Source organism: Oreochromis aureus, linkage group 8 (genome assembly GCF_013358895.1).
Source record: "Oreochromis aureus strain Israel breed Guangdong linkage group 8, ZZ_aureus, whole genome shotgun sequence".
Lineage (NCBI taxonomy): Eukaryota > Metazoa > Chordata > Actinopteri > Cichliformes > Cichlidae > Oreochromis > Oreochromis aureus.
In genome coordinates this window covers 1,516,964-1,531,265 of record NC_052949.1, presented here as the reverse complement: position 1 = coordinate 1,531,265, position 14,302 = coordinate 1,516,964, and the positions used below count along the sequence as shown (strand labels likewise).

Genomic DNA, 14,302 nt, shown 5'->3' with positions numbered 1-14,302 from the left:
TGCATGCATCAAGACGAAATCATAAAAGCTTTATGTATTTAAGTGTCACTCCGTGTATAGGAGTTATCTTTGAAAGCTGTGTATCATTTTAGTTACAACTCTGTATTTTTATGGCTGTTTTGAGAATAAACTAAACTACTAGGTAAAAACTGATGATGTGTGTTCTACACAGCAATCAGTTCTGAGCCCACCACATTCAAGTGACAAAGAGAGACGCAAGGCTAAGGGTGCAGAGGGATAGTGGATGTAGTGGACCAACCATGTTGAAGATTGAGCTGTAATGCAGAAAAAAAGAAAGGGAAGCAAAACAAATAAATAAAAGGACTAAACAAAGTGGACTAATGCAAGAATTCAAAATCTCACTTTGAGGTTCATGTTAAATGTCTTTCCATTGTGAAGGTTTTTCTGTATTGGGAGCATCTGTGTGAATAAAGTCAGCAGTTGAATAAGACACCTGTCAAGTTTGGCATAGAAACTGTTGGGCACGCTCTGTTTGAACACTTAAGGTTGGGGGAAAAGAGCAAAGCTACTTAGTTCAAAATTAATTGAACTATGATTAAGTTATGTTAGGGCTCTTCTCTAGACAGTGATATTTGTTCCTGCTAACAGTGAACAGGGATTAATACAAAGCCACTTTATGCCTGATGTTTCGTTCTTTTCAGTGAGCCTTCAGTCCCTCACATTTCAAAATCAAACAACTGCACACAAGTGGGCGGAGCTCCATATTTGACAAGAAATGACGTGAAGTCTTTATTAGCAAAAATAACATTTTCTGCAGCTGACAAGTATATTTTACTATTACTCCATTGTCTTTTCTGAGAATTTAAATCATTTCAGCTGTTATATCACACTAAAGACTTTTATGTTTGGAATCACAACCTTACAAGATAAATAAGTAAAATTAAATGATATTTTAAATGACAGGGACTTTAAGTGCCTGTTATTTAAGCCAGAGAGGTGATCAACAGGAAGGGAAATGTTATACTGAGACCTCAGTGTGGTCTCTGGACTGTCCTGCTGGGAAATGGAAAAGAGTACAGCGCTTGTGCAGGTCTGTCAGGCTTTAAATATCAGGGGTGATTTGTGACAGAAGGAGAGCAGCAAGAGTGAAAGGGACAGTTTATAGATGGTTGGAGACGGTGGAGGCCAAGCTGAAGATGTTCAGATCTTCATTCCTAATTTGCATATTTTGGCAATTTTCCTTAAAATCACATTTTAAATGTAAAATCTGGTTTATTTCTGTCTAATTTTCTCTTTTGTTCTTTAAAAATATTTATTTATTGGTTAGCTTATTTATATTTTAGGTGCTTATAATGAAAACCAATTAACTACAAACCACTCCTCTTATTCTGGTATTTTTACAGTGAAGTTTGTGTTAAACAACATTTCTCAGCGGATAAATTCAGTCACGTGATCCGTTACCCTGCGGAACTCTGCCGGCGGAACGCTCCGCTTGTTGCTATGGGGCGGTGGGGACTACATTGTGTGCTACACCGAAGTGTTTCCGGAAAACATGTTTGGTAACTGAGCAGAGGTGAATGTCGAAGAAACTCCACAGGTAACTAAACCATGAAGCTCCCACTGAGCTTCTGTAGTTAGTCCACAGTTGGAGTTTAACAGCAGGTGAGTGAACCGCGTGACGTGTGCCGTCAGCCGCTGCAGGTTGGTGTGTGTGTCAGGTGTGTTTGTGTGTTTGCTGTCAGATCGCTTTATCTAAAATCAGATTCATTGAGTGCAGATCTGTGAAGCTGATGATCCCCGATAACGTTTCTGCTCTTTGTGTTTAAACCTCTAACTAAGAGTCGTTAAATTCCGACTGGGCTCTGTTTTACGACGCGGACTCACACAGCAAAAGATCAGTGACACGTTTTCATGATTATCGGTGTCCGTGGAAATATTCGGCGAAGGATGCTTTTGAAAGGCTGAATAAAAGCAGGAAGAAAACTGTTTCCCGTGGCGATGATCGGCTGGAAGAGAAGGTCATCGATACTTTCGACTCGGTTACCTTTAAGGAGTTGATGCTTGTCAAGTGTCACATTGGCCGACTTGAAGAGTGACGTTTTCTCTCGCAGGACGTGTATTTATTAAATATGTATTTATTTTTACATTTGTAAGACAAGTTTCTTAAAAGTGGACCGTTTTGTAAATGTAGTTTGGGGGCTTAACGCAGTTTAGCTCAGTGTACTGCTAACACTTCCACACTAACACAGTGTGTAATGTGCGGAATTAAAGAGTGACCTTTAAGAATGTGGAAAAGCTGTTTGATAAGCTTTTAGCACTTTAAGAACTTTTGTTACCGGGCAAAGTTTCTAAATGTGCCCATTTTTGAAGTAGAGTGCAGGTGAATATAAAATAAAAGCTCAGTTTACAGACTGTGACGTGCCAACATAAAGTCACCAACTTTCAAATTATTCCGTGACCTCTGAATAGTCGGTGCTGTTTGGCGTGGTGACATAAAATCGTGTAGTTTTTGAATGGAGTTTGGTTCATTGTGGTTTTCACTTGCCGCTTTCACCTGAGGAGTTAACATGTAGAGAGCGTGTGTTCCTGTGTATTCCACACTAACACCTCTGATTGTTGTGCAGGTGAGTCTCAGGTGTGACTGACTGCAGCCATGTTGCTGCCTCTGCTGCTGCGGCCGCCCCTCTGCCTTCCTCAGGCCTCGGCGGTATTAACGCGATGCGTCCGGATGCTTCGCTGTGGCGCTCCAAGGGGGCTGCACTCTCAGGCTAAGAACTTCCTGTGGCAGTGGCGTCCTCAGCGACACCAGGCTCGGGGGCGGAGCAGGAAGACCCAGAGTCAGGAGGAGGAGTGGAGGAACAGGAACAAGACTGCGCTGACCTACATCGCTGCAGCCGGCGTGGGAATGATCGGCCTGGCATACGCCGCAGTGCCGCTGTATCGACTCTACTGCCAGGTGAGCGCGCACGCACACACACACACACACACACACACACACACAGCTGCTGAGAGCTCGTGTGAAGGCTCAGCTTCTGTCACCAGGCAACAGGGCTCGGCGGCACGGCGGTGGCCGGACACGACACGGAGCAGGTGGCGACGATGACGCCGGTGAAGGAGCGCGTCATCAAGGTGACGTTCAACGCCGACACGCACGCCAGCATGCAGTGGAACTTCAGACCGCAGCAGACGGAGATCTTCGTAAGACTTCACGCTCCGTCTTCATCCTTCATCACTTCCTCCTCCTCCTCTTCCTCACGCAAACGCTCTGTCCTCAGGTGGTTCCCGGGGAGACAGCGCTGGCGTTCTACAGAGCCAAGAACCCCACAGACAAACCAATCATCGGCATCTCCACCTACAACGTGGTGCCCTTTGACGCCGGACAGTACTTCAACAAGATCCAGGTAATCAATAATCAGTCACATGATCAATCAATGGCACAACACACTCCACACTGGACAGGTGAGCAGGAGGTTGAGAGGCGGGGCACACCTGGACAGGTGGCCGGTGTGTCGCAGGACAAACACACACACTCTTTGATTCACACCTACATGGATGTGTTTGGACTGTGGGAGAGAGCCCTACACGGAGAAACTCCAAGTCCTCTCAGGACGTAAAGCCGCGGCGTTGGCAGGTGATCCGAGCTGGTCGCTATCACACGTAACATGTGATCTGTGCTCGTGTGTCTGCAGTGTTTCTGCTTCGAGGAGCAGCGCCTGAACCCTCACGAGGAGGTGGACATGCCCGTCTTCTTCTACATCGACCCCGAGTTCGACAACGACCCGCGGATGGCCCGAGTGGACACCATCACGCTGTCCTACACCTTCTTCGAGGCCAAAGAGGGTCAGAAGCTTCCTCTGCCCGGATACAGCTACAGCTGAGCGAGGGCTCCGCCTTTCTCCAAGGAAACGAAGAAAAAAACAGTTCGGATAATCGAGACTCTTGGCTCTGTCTGACGTCGCATTAAAAGTTTACGCTGATCATCAAACGTCCCGACGGAGGAGCTCTGTACGCCGGAGAGTCGAAGCATTTCCAGGAAGTTACAACATGAAAAAGTACAAGAAAAAAATGCACGCTTTCAAAAACAAGAATCACAGATGTTGGAGAAAAATTAATTATATATGATAATAAACCAAAATTTTACAAGTGTATAAAATTTAAAAAATCTGTGAAAAATATTAAAAGTTATTTAAAAAAAGAAAAAAACTGAAGCGATCAAAGAAAATTACATTTATGGGAAAAATTAAACAAATTATGAGAAAAAACCTAAACCTGAAACAACAACATGAAACTTACCTTCATGTTTTCATTAACAGATGCACCATTAATTATTATTATGATTATTTTAATTATTTGTTTTTTACTCTTTGTTTTCCTGGTTTCTGTCCCACCTCCTGTTGTTCCAAAGTTTCCTTTCAGCTCTTCATCAGTTCTCAAACATTTAGGGAACTTTTATGCCTGGAGGAAAAACACAGCATGCACCGTGTGGAAGTACATGTACACATATACAGGTACGCATTTAAGCCTGTGCCTGTAACGATATAAATATTTAATAAATGTGGTTGGAAATAAAGTCAAATTAAAGAGAGCGTTGTGGTGAACATATGTAGAGTACGTGTTTACTCAGATACTGTTCTGCGTATTCTAACATGTTGTCCTGTTTTTACTTTCATTATTTAAAGATGACTGAGAGTTTCACAGCTGAGTATTCTTGCAGGATGTTTCCTGTCAGTCGAATCAAACAAATAAAAAAATGTATTTCACAGTTTTTCTTTTTTCAGAGTCGGACAGTCGTGGACAGTTTGAACACCAGGGGGCAGCAGAGGAAAAGTGACCTAAACTCAGAGGTCTTTTTACTGCTTTGTGTCGGCACAGACTGAACTTACACTTACATTTAACTGCAGAACCAACCAAAGAGTTTATTTTACTTCATGTACGTTCAAAGAAGATGCTCTGACATGTCTAAGCTTTGATATATTTTAGGACCTGATAAAAATCGTCTGGTCCTGATCGTCAGGTTGTTAAATTATGCAAATGAAATCTGAGATCAACAACAGATGAATTATTTTATCATCTAACATTCATTTAACTAAAAGCCAAACTGCAGCAGCAGTGTGAGTTAAACGGCCTCCACCCAGCAGCTCGTAGAACCTTCAGAGCGTGAAACTGCACGAACAGACAGGTTGTTGAATTTACACTCAAGGATTTTAAACTGATGCCTGCATGAAGTGAAGTTATTTATTCACCACAAGAACATACAATTAACAACCTGAGAAAACTAGAACTAAATTAAAGAATTAATATGAAAACTCTTTTTCTAGTGCAAAGCCTACGTTTGGAGAACTTTGGGAAAACTTCGTTGCTAACCAGTTAAAACTAAACAAAGAAAGAATAACTATTAATTCTATAAACTGAAAGCATTACTCATGATCCACAACAAGGAAGTCTTTTGAAGACTTTAACGAAGCTTTATGTCACAGATTAATCCATCCGATGCAGATAATGAAGAATTTCTCAACTATCTAAATCTACCAAAACTAGAGGACGAACAGGTTGCGGCTCTGGATTCACCTTTTTTTTTCTTTTCTTTTTTGACAATTTTATTTTGGATTTTCAAAATGCAAAGCAAAAACAAACCCAAAAACAAGCAGGCTCAGATGCGTTGCAGAAAAAACAATTAATTCAGACAAACACGCACATCGCAGAACAGCACAGGACAGAATACCAAAAGCTGGAATAGATGAGAGTTTACAAATCTGGGCCCAGTTTAGCCCAGTCTGGCCTTCAAAGTGTTCCAGACATTCAAAAGAGAGTCTTTACAGTCTTTGCTGATCTTTTCCATTTGTATTATGGACATCATGTCTGTTACCTTCAACTGAAAGGAAGGAGGAGTGGGGTATGTAGCCAGGAGCAGCTCTGATGTCGGAGAACATCCAAAAATTACAAGTTCAGGTTCGGGTTGTAGGGGCTTCATATATGCCCTGGAATACCAGTGAAATATTTTAGACCAAAAGCCTGTTGATGAAGGACAAGACCAAAAAGCATGAAACAACGCCTGTCACACATTGGGGCGATAGAGGGATGAATCTTGTGCAGTCAGATTTTAAATTGAATTAATTGGTGTCCACTGTTTATGGAGCCAGAGTGGATTTTAGACAAACACTTACTCCACATAGATTCAGACACCTTCATCCCTGGGTCATTCTCCCAGGAGCATGCGTCACGATGGAATCACCAAATAACTGTACAATTTTTGTGATGTCTGGAATCAGATGGGCTCAGAATAATCAATGATTCATATATTTACTTTTATATATTAAAAATGTCTCTTCCTGGACCCGGACAGGAGTTTCTGGAACAGTACTCTAAAAGCAGTCTGATTTTTACACCAGGGGTCCCCAACCTTTTTTGCGCCACGGACCGGTTTATGTCCGACAGTATTTTCACGGACCGGCCTTAAAGGTGTCGTGGATAAATACAATAAAATAAACCCAGTACAAAAAAAAGAAGATAACACATGGGCATCTCCGAAGACATTAGAGCACTTATGCAAATATGTGATGTCTTGATAAATCGAGCAGACATTTGAAGTTTACACAGCAACATTCTGGCATGAAAATATCTTAAAAGTTTATTTTGTGACCCAGTAAGAGTAATATTTCAAACTCCGCCACTCTGTGTTCCTCCACCACTGCCTCGTTTGAGTTTTGGACGAAATGGATTCTGGGATATTGCATTTCGTCATTTCGATCTGATTGGAGACCAAAACAGCCAATCAGATTTTTTTGCATCCAAGTCTGTGATTGGCTGGTTTTGTGGCACAAATATAACGGTGTACAGAAAGAGTTGAGAGCGCACGGGCAGAAATGTTGAGAGCGCGAGCAACACATTGCGAGCGAGTGCAAATGCAAAAACTGAGCGAGAGGGGCTGCTATTGTGTGTGTGTGTGTGTGTGTGTGTGTGGATAATAGCAAACACTGAAATACATTTTTTGCACGCAGCAATGAATTTTGTTCACTGAAATTTAGCTTTTCTTCGCTCAAAATAAATTTTTCCTCAAAATGCGACACTTGCACCTGCAAATGTTTTTTACGTGCACTCAAATTTTTTTTACATGCGCTCAGAATAGTGGCACAAAAATAACGCCATAAGCCACCCCCTATTACACCAGTGAACATCCAGGGTTTGGACACTGAAACGGTGGAGGAGTATAAATACCTGGGTGTTCACCTCAATAACAAACTGGACTGGTCCATGAACACAAATGCACTTTACAAAAAGGGTCTAAGTTGTCAGAAACTGGGCACTCCAGCACTTGCGGAGGATGAGGCCCCAGGACCCGAGGCCCCTGAGAACATTACACTTAGACTTTTATGCACCCTATATTTGGTTTTGGTTAACAGTGTTCTTTGAGAGATACTAGTTAAGTCTATTAGGTTAAATGTTGTGCTGAGGCTGTCATTTTCAGGATCTGCATGTTAAAATGATCACTATAATTATTTTATCTGAATTGAAAATCGAATCAGAAAAAAAAGTAGTGGAATTTTTTGTTCTTCTGAACAATAAAGTTTATAAAACCTTTTTTTCCACTTACACATTGTTATTTTTTATATCTTCTGCAGATTTCACACTGTGGGACAAAGAAAATATTAGAAACAACAGCACTAGGCAGAATCACACCAGCAGTGCATATCACATTACTGCATCAGACTCCATTGAGTCCAAGTCTTCTCTGCTGGATGTTAGCGCTTCTCTCAAAGCCAGTTTCCTCAGTGGACAGATTGAAGTCGGAGGCTCTGCCAGCTATCTGAATGACAACAAGAAGTTCAAGAACCAGAGCAGAGTGACGCTTCAGTTCAAAGCTACGACTGCATATGAACGACTGACAATGACTCACCTTGAAGCAAAGAACAGGCAACTGCAAGTAATCATTAAGAAAAGCAGCTCAACACACGTAGTCACAGGCATCCTTTATGGGGCAAATGCTTTCTTTGTGTTTGACAGCGAGAAGCTGGAGAGCAGCAGTGTTCAGAACATCGGGGCCGGCATGGAAGCTGCGATTAAGAAGATTCCATCATTTGACTTTGAGGCAAAAGTTGACGTCAAGCTGAGTGACGAAGAAAAAGCTGTGACTGATAAATTCTCCTGCAAATTCTATGGAGACTTCATTCTCGACAGCAACCCTTCAACATTTGAAGATGCAGTGAAGACCTACTCACAGCTTCCAAAGCTCCTTGGAGGAAATGGAGAGAAAGCAGTTCCTGTCAAAGTGTGGCTGACACCGCTGAAGAAACTGGACCCAACTGCTGAAGAGATGAAGGGAGAGATTTGTGTCGGGTTACTGAGGAAAGCTGAGAATGCTCTAGAAATCATCAAAGAAATGGAAATGAGATGCAATGACTCTCTGGATGAAGACGTGGTTCAGAGTTTTCCACAGATTCACAAAAAGTTGAGCCATTTCCAAAACCTCTGTGAAGATTATGCAAAAAAGCTCAGACAGGCCATGGAAGAGAAAGTTCCTGCCATCCGTGAGGGTAAAGAAGACGAGACTTCACTGGAGAAACTCTTAGACAACCAGGAGAAGTCACCATTCAGTCTGGAGAACTTAGACAAGTGGTTAGATAATACAGAGAGAGAAATCAACGTCATCAGGTCCTGTGTGGAAGCAATGAAGGGGATAAAAATCACTAAAGATGAGTCCGAGTTCGACAGAGCGGTTCTTGCTCAGGATGTAGACGATGTCCTGAGCTTTGTTTTCACCTCTGTGGAAACTGACGACCCCTACCTGGACCAGATGGAAAAGTATCTCCACAGCCATGATTCACATAATAAAAGCTTCACTCCACCAACTAAAGACCACTGGTTCTTCTCAGGTGAAGTGGTAGCCAACCTGAGACAGAAAGCTGAAGAGTTCTGCAGCATGGCCAAAGGCCTGAAGAGCAGCAGCAGGTTTAGTTTCATTGTGGCATCAGAAACAAATAAGAAATACAAAGGAGCAACCATCTACCACTACAGGAAGGGCCGTCGGGTCACTGAAGACTTTTCAAAGCCTGCTGTTCCTCATGTGGAAAACGTTAAAGAGAGACAAAATCTAATGTGGTGTAAGTCCACTTTAATCCACTTGTTTCATCTTTCAGAAATAATATAATTTTTACTCCTAATTAGCATGCTGATTAGAATTATTAAAGGCTTAATGTGCATGCTGACATTATTGTATGTGAGTCTGGTGTTCTAAAGTGGAATGGATAATAATGATTAGTAAGTATGTGACTCTCTTTCTGCCATTTAGACGCCTGTGATCTCACCTTGGACCCAAACACTGCAAACAACTACCTGATTCTGTCTGAGGACAACAAGAAGGCAACGTGTGGAGCAAGGCAGACATATTCTGACTGTCCTGAGAGATTTGATACGATGACTCAGGTTCTGTGCAGGGAGGGGCTGACTGGGCGCCATTACTGGGAAGTGGAGTGGAGCACTGGTTCTAGTAATAACGTTGGTGTAGCTGTTACGTACCAAAGCATTGTAAGGAAGGGGAAGAGTGACGAGGCTCGGTTCTAATACCAAATCCTGGTATTTTGGTGTGTATGAGCAAGAGCTCAGTGGTTGGCATAAAGATAAAGTGTGGAGCGAAAGTCTTCCCAGTACCGGCTGCAGCAGAGTCGGAGTGTTTCTTGATTGGCCTGCTGGCACTCTGTCTTTCTACAAAGTCTCCCATAACACACTGAGTCACTTCTACACCTTCCGCACCACCTTCACAGAGGCTGTGTACCCAGGCCTCTGGATATACAACACATCCAATTATGCTGCCCTACGCCCAGTTTAATTAGAGCAGCAGAGTCAGTGACATTATTCTCAGTTGTCTAAGGAGCTTGGAAAGAAAAGCGTCTGGACTTCTTTAAGTTTCCTTGAAGACGTTTCATCCGAAAAGCTTCTTTAGTTCTAAGAGCAACTGCTGGAGAGTCCTAAATTTTAAGTCCTGTGGGAGTGTCCCCCCAAGAGGATCTGTTCATCCTCTATCTAATCACATGAGCCGAGGTGTGAAAACAATTTCACACATGGTTCAACAGTGTTTCTTTTTCTACATACAGAACCTTCTGCCTCTTTTCAGCAGAAATTCTGCTCATTCACCTCATCTCTTGTGTTGGAGTGCCCTCTTGTGGCGCCTTTTGGGTAGTGCCTTAGTAAACGTGAACACTGCAAAGAAGTGGTATCAGACTGGTTTGTAGTGGAGGAATTTGTTGCCAGTTTCTTTCATCTTTAATCCGTATTCATGTTGTAATGTAGTAGTACCACAATATGGCAGAAACACTATGTTTTGGCACAAATACTTTGATTTGGTATACCTTAGCTTCTTCACCCCTTTTCAGCAAAATTTTCATTTTTTTTCCACCCCTTTTCAGCACAAATTCCAGCTTTTTTGGCTGTTTTCAGAAAAAAAAGAAAAAACTCTTTTCAGCAGAAACTGCTGATTCATCTCTTTTCAGCGCAAGTTTTATGATTTTAGCAGCTTTTCTAATATGGACCTCAGATTCTTGTTAACGCTCCATGGCAGAAATACATACAAGTACCCACCTGATGAAGCACACAGAGGCAGTACCTCTGATTTGTGAATTTGAGCAGAAACAGGTTGTTTTGCCTCTTTTCAGCAGAAATTCTGCTGATTCACCTCTTTTCTGCAAAATTTTCAATCATTTCACCTCTTATCAGCGCAATGCTCAGCAGTTTCTGCTCATTTCACCGTAATTGTCAGTCTCTCCATCTCTTACCTTGTGCGAGTGAATTTGGCACAGTGAGATGAGTAGCCGCCTTGCGCCCAGGAGGTCCAGGTTCGAATCCTGCTCAGGGTGACATGTTTTTTTCCACCACCATACAACTTTTTGCAACTTTTCATCTTTTTCAGCTTTTCAGCAGACAGCTTCAGCGTTATAAGATCCACACAGCATTTTCGCAGGAAATGCAAATTTTCTAGTTCTTTATCTTTTCTTCATCTTCAAGTTGCTTCCGACGCTTTTTCGGCACTGAACTACTTCAGCAGTTTTTGTCCGATTTTCTCCGTTCAAACTCTACACTGTTCTGCTCTTTCTGCTTATTGCAGCTATGACTTTTGGTGTTTATTACTGTTATACTTTTTAAAATATTACACTTTTTTCCTTTAATTTGTCCCATTGAAATGAATGGAAAACTTCCACAATTCTGCTAAAACTTGCCTGTTTTTGAAACTTAACTACTTTCTTATACTTTCACCTAGGAACTCCATTCAAACTTTAAAATGTTCTCAGACTATTGGGCTATTCCTGAGTGATTCAGCTTTTTCAGATCTTCTACCATTTTAATTTTATACCTCTTTAAGTTTTCAGTTGCAAAATTGTGATTTTTCAGAAAATACATGCGTTGCTATGGTTGCTATGCAATTAACTCAGAGTGTGCACTCGTCCTTTCTGAATTTTCTCTTCATGTCTAAACAACTTCTTGCTACTCGCTCAATTTCCACTCAACTCCCGCAAATTATACATCAAAATGTAGGTATTTTTGCAGGCTTTCAGAAAATGTCACTATCATTGTTGTGGGATTTATAGAATTTTGGCAAATCTCCTCAGACCAACACAAAAAACAGAGTCTCAAAACTCTCCATAGAAAGTCAATGGAGAGCTTGTTCAAAAATCACCGCTGATTTCAAACTCTGAATTCTCTAATGAGAGGCATTTTCAAATCGTTTCATATCTCCTTAACAAAACAGAGTTGAGACATGAGGCTTGTGCCAATATATCTTCAGACAGTCCTGATGCTCACAATTCAAGAATTTTTTTCTCACCTATTTGTATTTGTACTAAATCACATTACTTGTGCCAAATCATAGTATTTGTTGCAAATCATAGTATTCAAACCAAAACAGTATTTGTACCAAAGCATCGTATTTGTACGAGGTCATAGTATTTCTTCTAAATCATAGTATTTCAATCAAATCCCAGTAGTTGTGCTAAAACGCAGTTTTTCTGCCAAATCATAGTATTTGTACCCAATCATAGTATTGCTGCCATATCATTGTATTTGTGACAAAACATGGTATTTGTTTCAAATTATAGTATTTGTGCCCAATTAATATTTCTGTTATGTTATAGCATAACTACTAAGTCGTAGACGTTCTGTTCTTTTATAGTATATCTGCTGAATATAGTATTTGTGCCAAATCATAGTATTTATAGCAAATCATAGTATTTGTGCCAAACCATTGTATTTGTATGGAGTCATAGTATTTCTTTTAAATCATTTGTTAAAGTATATGTGCTGAATATAGTATATGTGTATCAATATTTCTCCTATGTTAAAGTATTACCCAATCAATATTTCTGTTATGTTATAGCATAACAGTATTTCTTCTGTTCTTTTTAAATCAATAGTATTTCTACTACATCTTAGTAATTCTGCTAAATCATAGTATTTCTATTTTTTGAATATAGTAAATCATGGCATTTGTGCCAAATCATGGTTTTAGTGGGGTTTTGGGGCCAAATCATAACTTTTCTGTTATGTTAAAGTATTAAAACTAAGTGGAGGAATGTCTGTTATGTTATAGTATATATGCTGAATATAGTATATCTGACAAATCATAGTATTTACCCCAAATCATAGTATTTATGCCAAATTACAGTATTTTTGCCAAAAGGCAGAAATAGTACCCAAAAAATAGTACTTATGTGAAAACACAGTATTTCTGCTAAATCATAGTATTCCTGTCATTTGTACTGAAACATAGTATTTCTGCCCAATCATAGTATTTGTACCCAATCATAGTATTTCTGCCCAATCATAGTATTTTTACCCAATCATAGTATTTCTGCTATATCATAGTATTTGTTCCAAATCATGGGATTTTCCCAAAACATGGTATTTGTGCCAAATTATAGTATTTGTGCCCAATTAATATTTCTGTTATGTTATACTATTACTAGTAAGTCGAGAATTTCTGTTATGTTATAATATATCTGCTGAATATAGTATATGTGCCAAATCACAGTATTTATCCCAAATCATAGTATTTATGCCAAATTACAGTATTTCTGCTAAAAGCAGAAATAGTACCTTTATCAAAAATTTTTGCCAAAAGATAGAATTTATGAAGAAACATAGTATTTAAATCAGTACAAATCAGTACTATGTTTCAGTACAAATCAGCGTATTTGTACTGAAACATATGCCTGCTATGACTTTTGGTGACTTTTGGTGCTCATAACTTCTATACTTTTTGAGATATTGAATTTTTTTGCAATATTTTTGCCCATTTCTGCCATATCATCAGTGGCGTCACTGATTTTCCTTGCCGGGATGACCTGTGTTTTAGCTCAGTGAGATGAGCATCCGTTCTCAGACTGGGAGGCCTGTGTTCAAATCCCTCTTATGGCAACATTTCTTTCAGTTAACAGTTAAACTTCTTTAACTCAATTTCAGCTTTTTCACCCCTTTTCAGTAAAATATTTCAGTTTTTTCACCACTTTTCAGCACAAATCCCAGCTTTTTCTGCTGTTTTCAGCAAAAACCTCTTTTCAGCAGAATTCTGAAAAGAGTTCTGCAGAACTCTTTTCAGCAGAATTTTCACTTCTTTTCAGCCCAAATTCTGCTTATTCACCTCTTCTGCACAATTCTCAGCAGCTTCTGCTCATTTCAGCAGAATGGTCAGTCTGTCCACCTCTTCTTTGTGAGAATGAGTTTGGCTCAGTGAGATGAGTAGCCACCTTGAGACCAGGAGGTCCAGGTTTGAATCCTGCTTAGGGTGAAAAAATTTTTTTCACCACCATACAACTTTTTGCAACTTTTCATCTTTTTCAGCTTTTCAGCAGACAGCTTCAGCATTAAGGCATCCACACAGCATTTTCGCAGGAAATGCAAATTTTTCTAGTTTCAATTCAGGTTAGATTTTTTTTCTGGTGTGCGCAACACAGATTTTCTCTGTGCAGAGACCGTGCCAACAGTGCGCAATTGCGCACGTGCGCAGCTTAGAGGGAACATTGGTGTCAGGTGAACTGAACTTCAGGTAAGAAGTTATGACCTGCAGTCTATCTGGGTCAGATATAAACCAAGTTTAGGTGGAGTTTATTTTCGTTGTGCTGACTTTTTACAGTCAGTTACAATAACTCTACTGCGTACTAGCTAGCATGACGGAGTTTCTACACAGCTGGGTGGGTGCTGTGATGTTACTGATAGTGATATGATATCGGTTTGGATATGTGGTGAGAGGGAAACGTAATGGTGGATAACAGGTGTTATTCTAAAAAACGGACGGAGCAGTGGTGCAGCCAAGGGAATAGAACGATATAAAAACTGTATCACTAAAATATAATTTATT

General features: G+C 40.5%; 1 protein-coding gene and 1 pseudogene across 2 annotated transcripts; both read left to right on the top strand.

Annotated features, from left to right (window-relative positions):
• Positions 1 to 1,441: 1,441 nt before the first annotated feature.
• Positions 1,442 to 4,547, top strand: LOC116315430 (cytochrome c oxidase assembly protein COX11, mitochondrial). Of its 2 annotated transcripts, none has more exons than XM_031733730.2 (5): positions 1,442 to 1,558; positions 2,586 to 2,917; positions 3,004 to 3,159; positions 3,237 to 3,362; positions 3,651 to 4,547. In XM_031733730.2, the coding sequence occupies exons 2-5, from the start codon at positions 2,615 to 2,617 to the stop codon at positions 3,837 to 3,839; spliced, it is 774 nt and encodes a 257-aa protein (XP_031589590.1). In that variant the 5' UTR covers positions 1,442 to 1,558; positions 2,586 to 2,614; the 3' UTR covers positions 3,840 to 4,547. The 2 variants fall into 2 exon arrangements, with proteins under 2 accessions (XP_031589590.1, XP_031589589.1); XM_031733729.2 differs by having other exon boundaries at positions 1,469 to 1,623.
• On the top strand, positions 4,454 to 9,784 carry LOC116315415 (annotated as a pseudogene).
• Positions 9,785 to 14,302: the final 4,518 nt, after the last annotated feature.

What these genes read in the sequence shown, in the direction of transcription:
- LOC116315430 (XM_031733730.2), top strand. Translation starts at nt 2,615, where the DNA reads ATGTTGCTGCCTCTGCTGCTGCGGCCGCCCCTCTGCCTTCCTCAGGCC. An exon ending in TGTATCGACTCTACTGCCAG is followed by an intron (nt 2,918 to 3,003) that starts GTGAGCGCGCAC and finishes TTCTGTCACCAG; the next exon opens with GCAACAGGGCTCGGCGGCAC. An exon ending in AGTACTTCAACAAGATCCAG is followed by an intron (nt 3,363 to 3,650) that starts GTAATCAATAAT and finishes GTGTGTCTGCAG; the next exon opens with TGTTTCTGCTTCGAGGAGCA.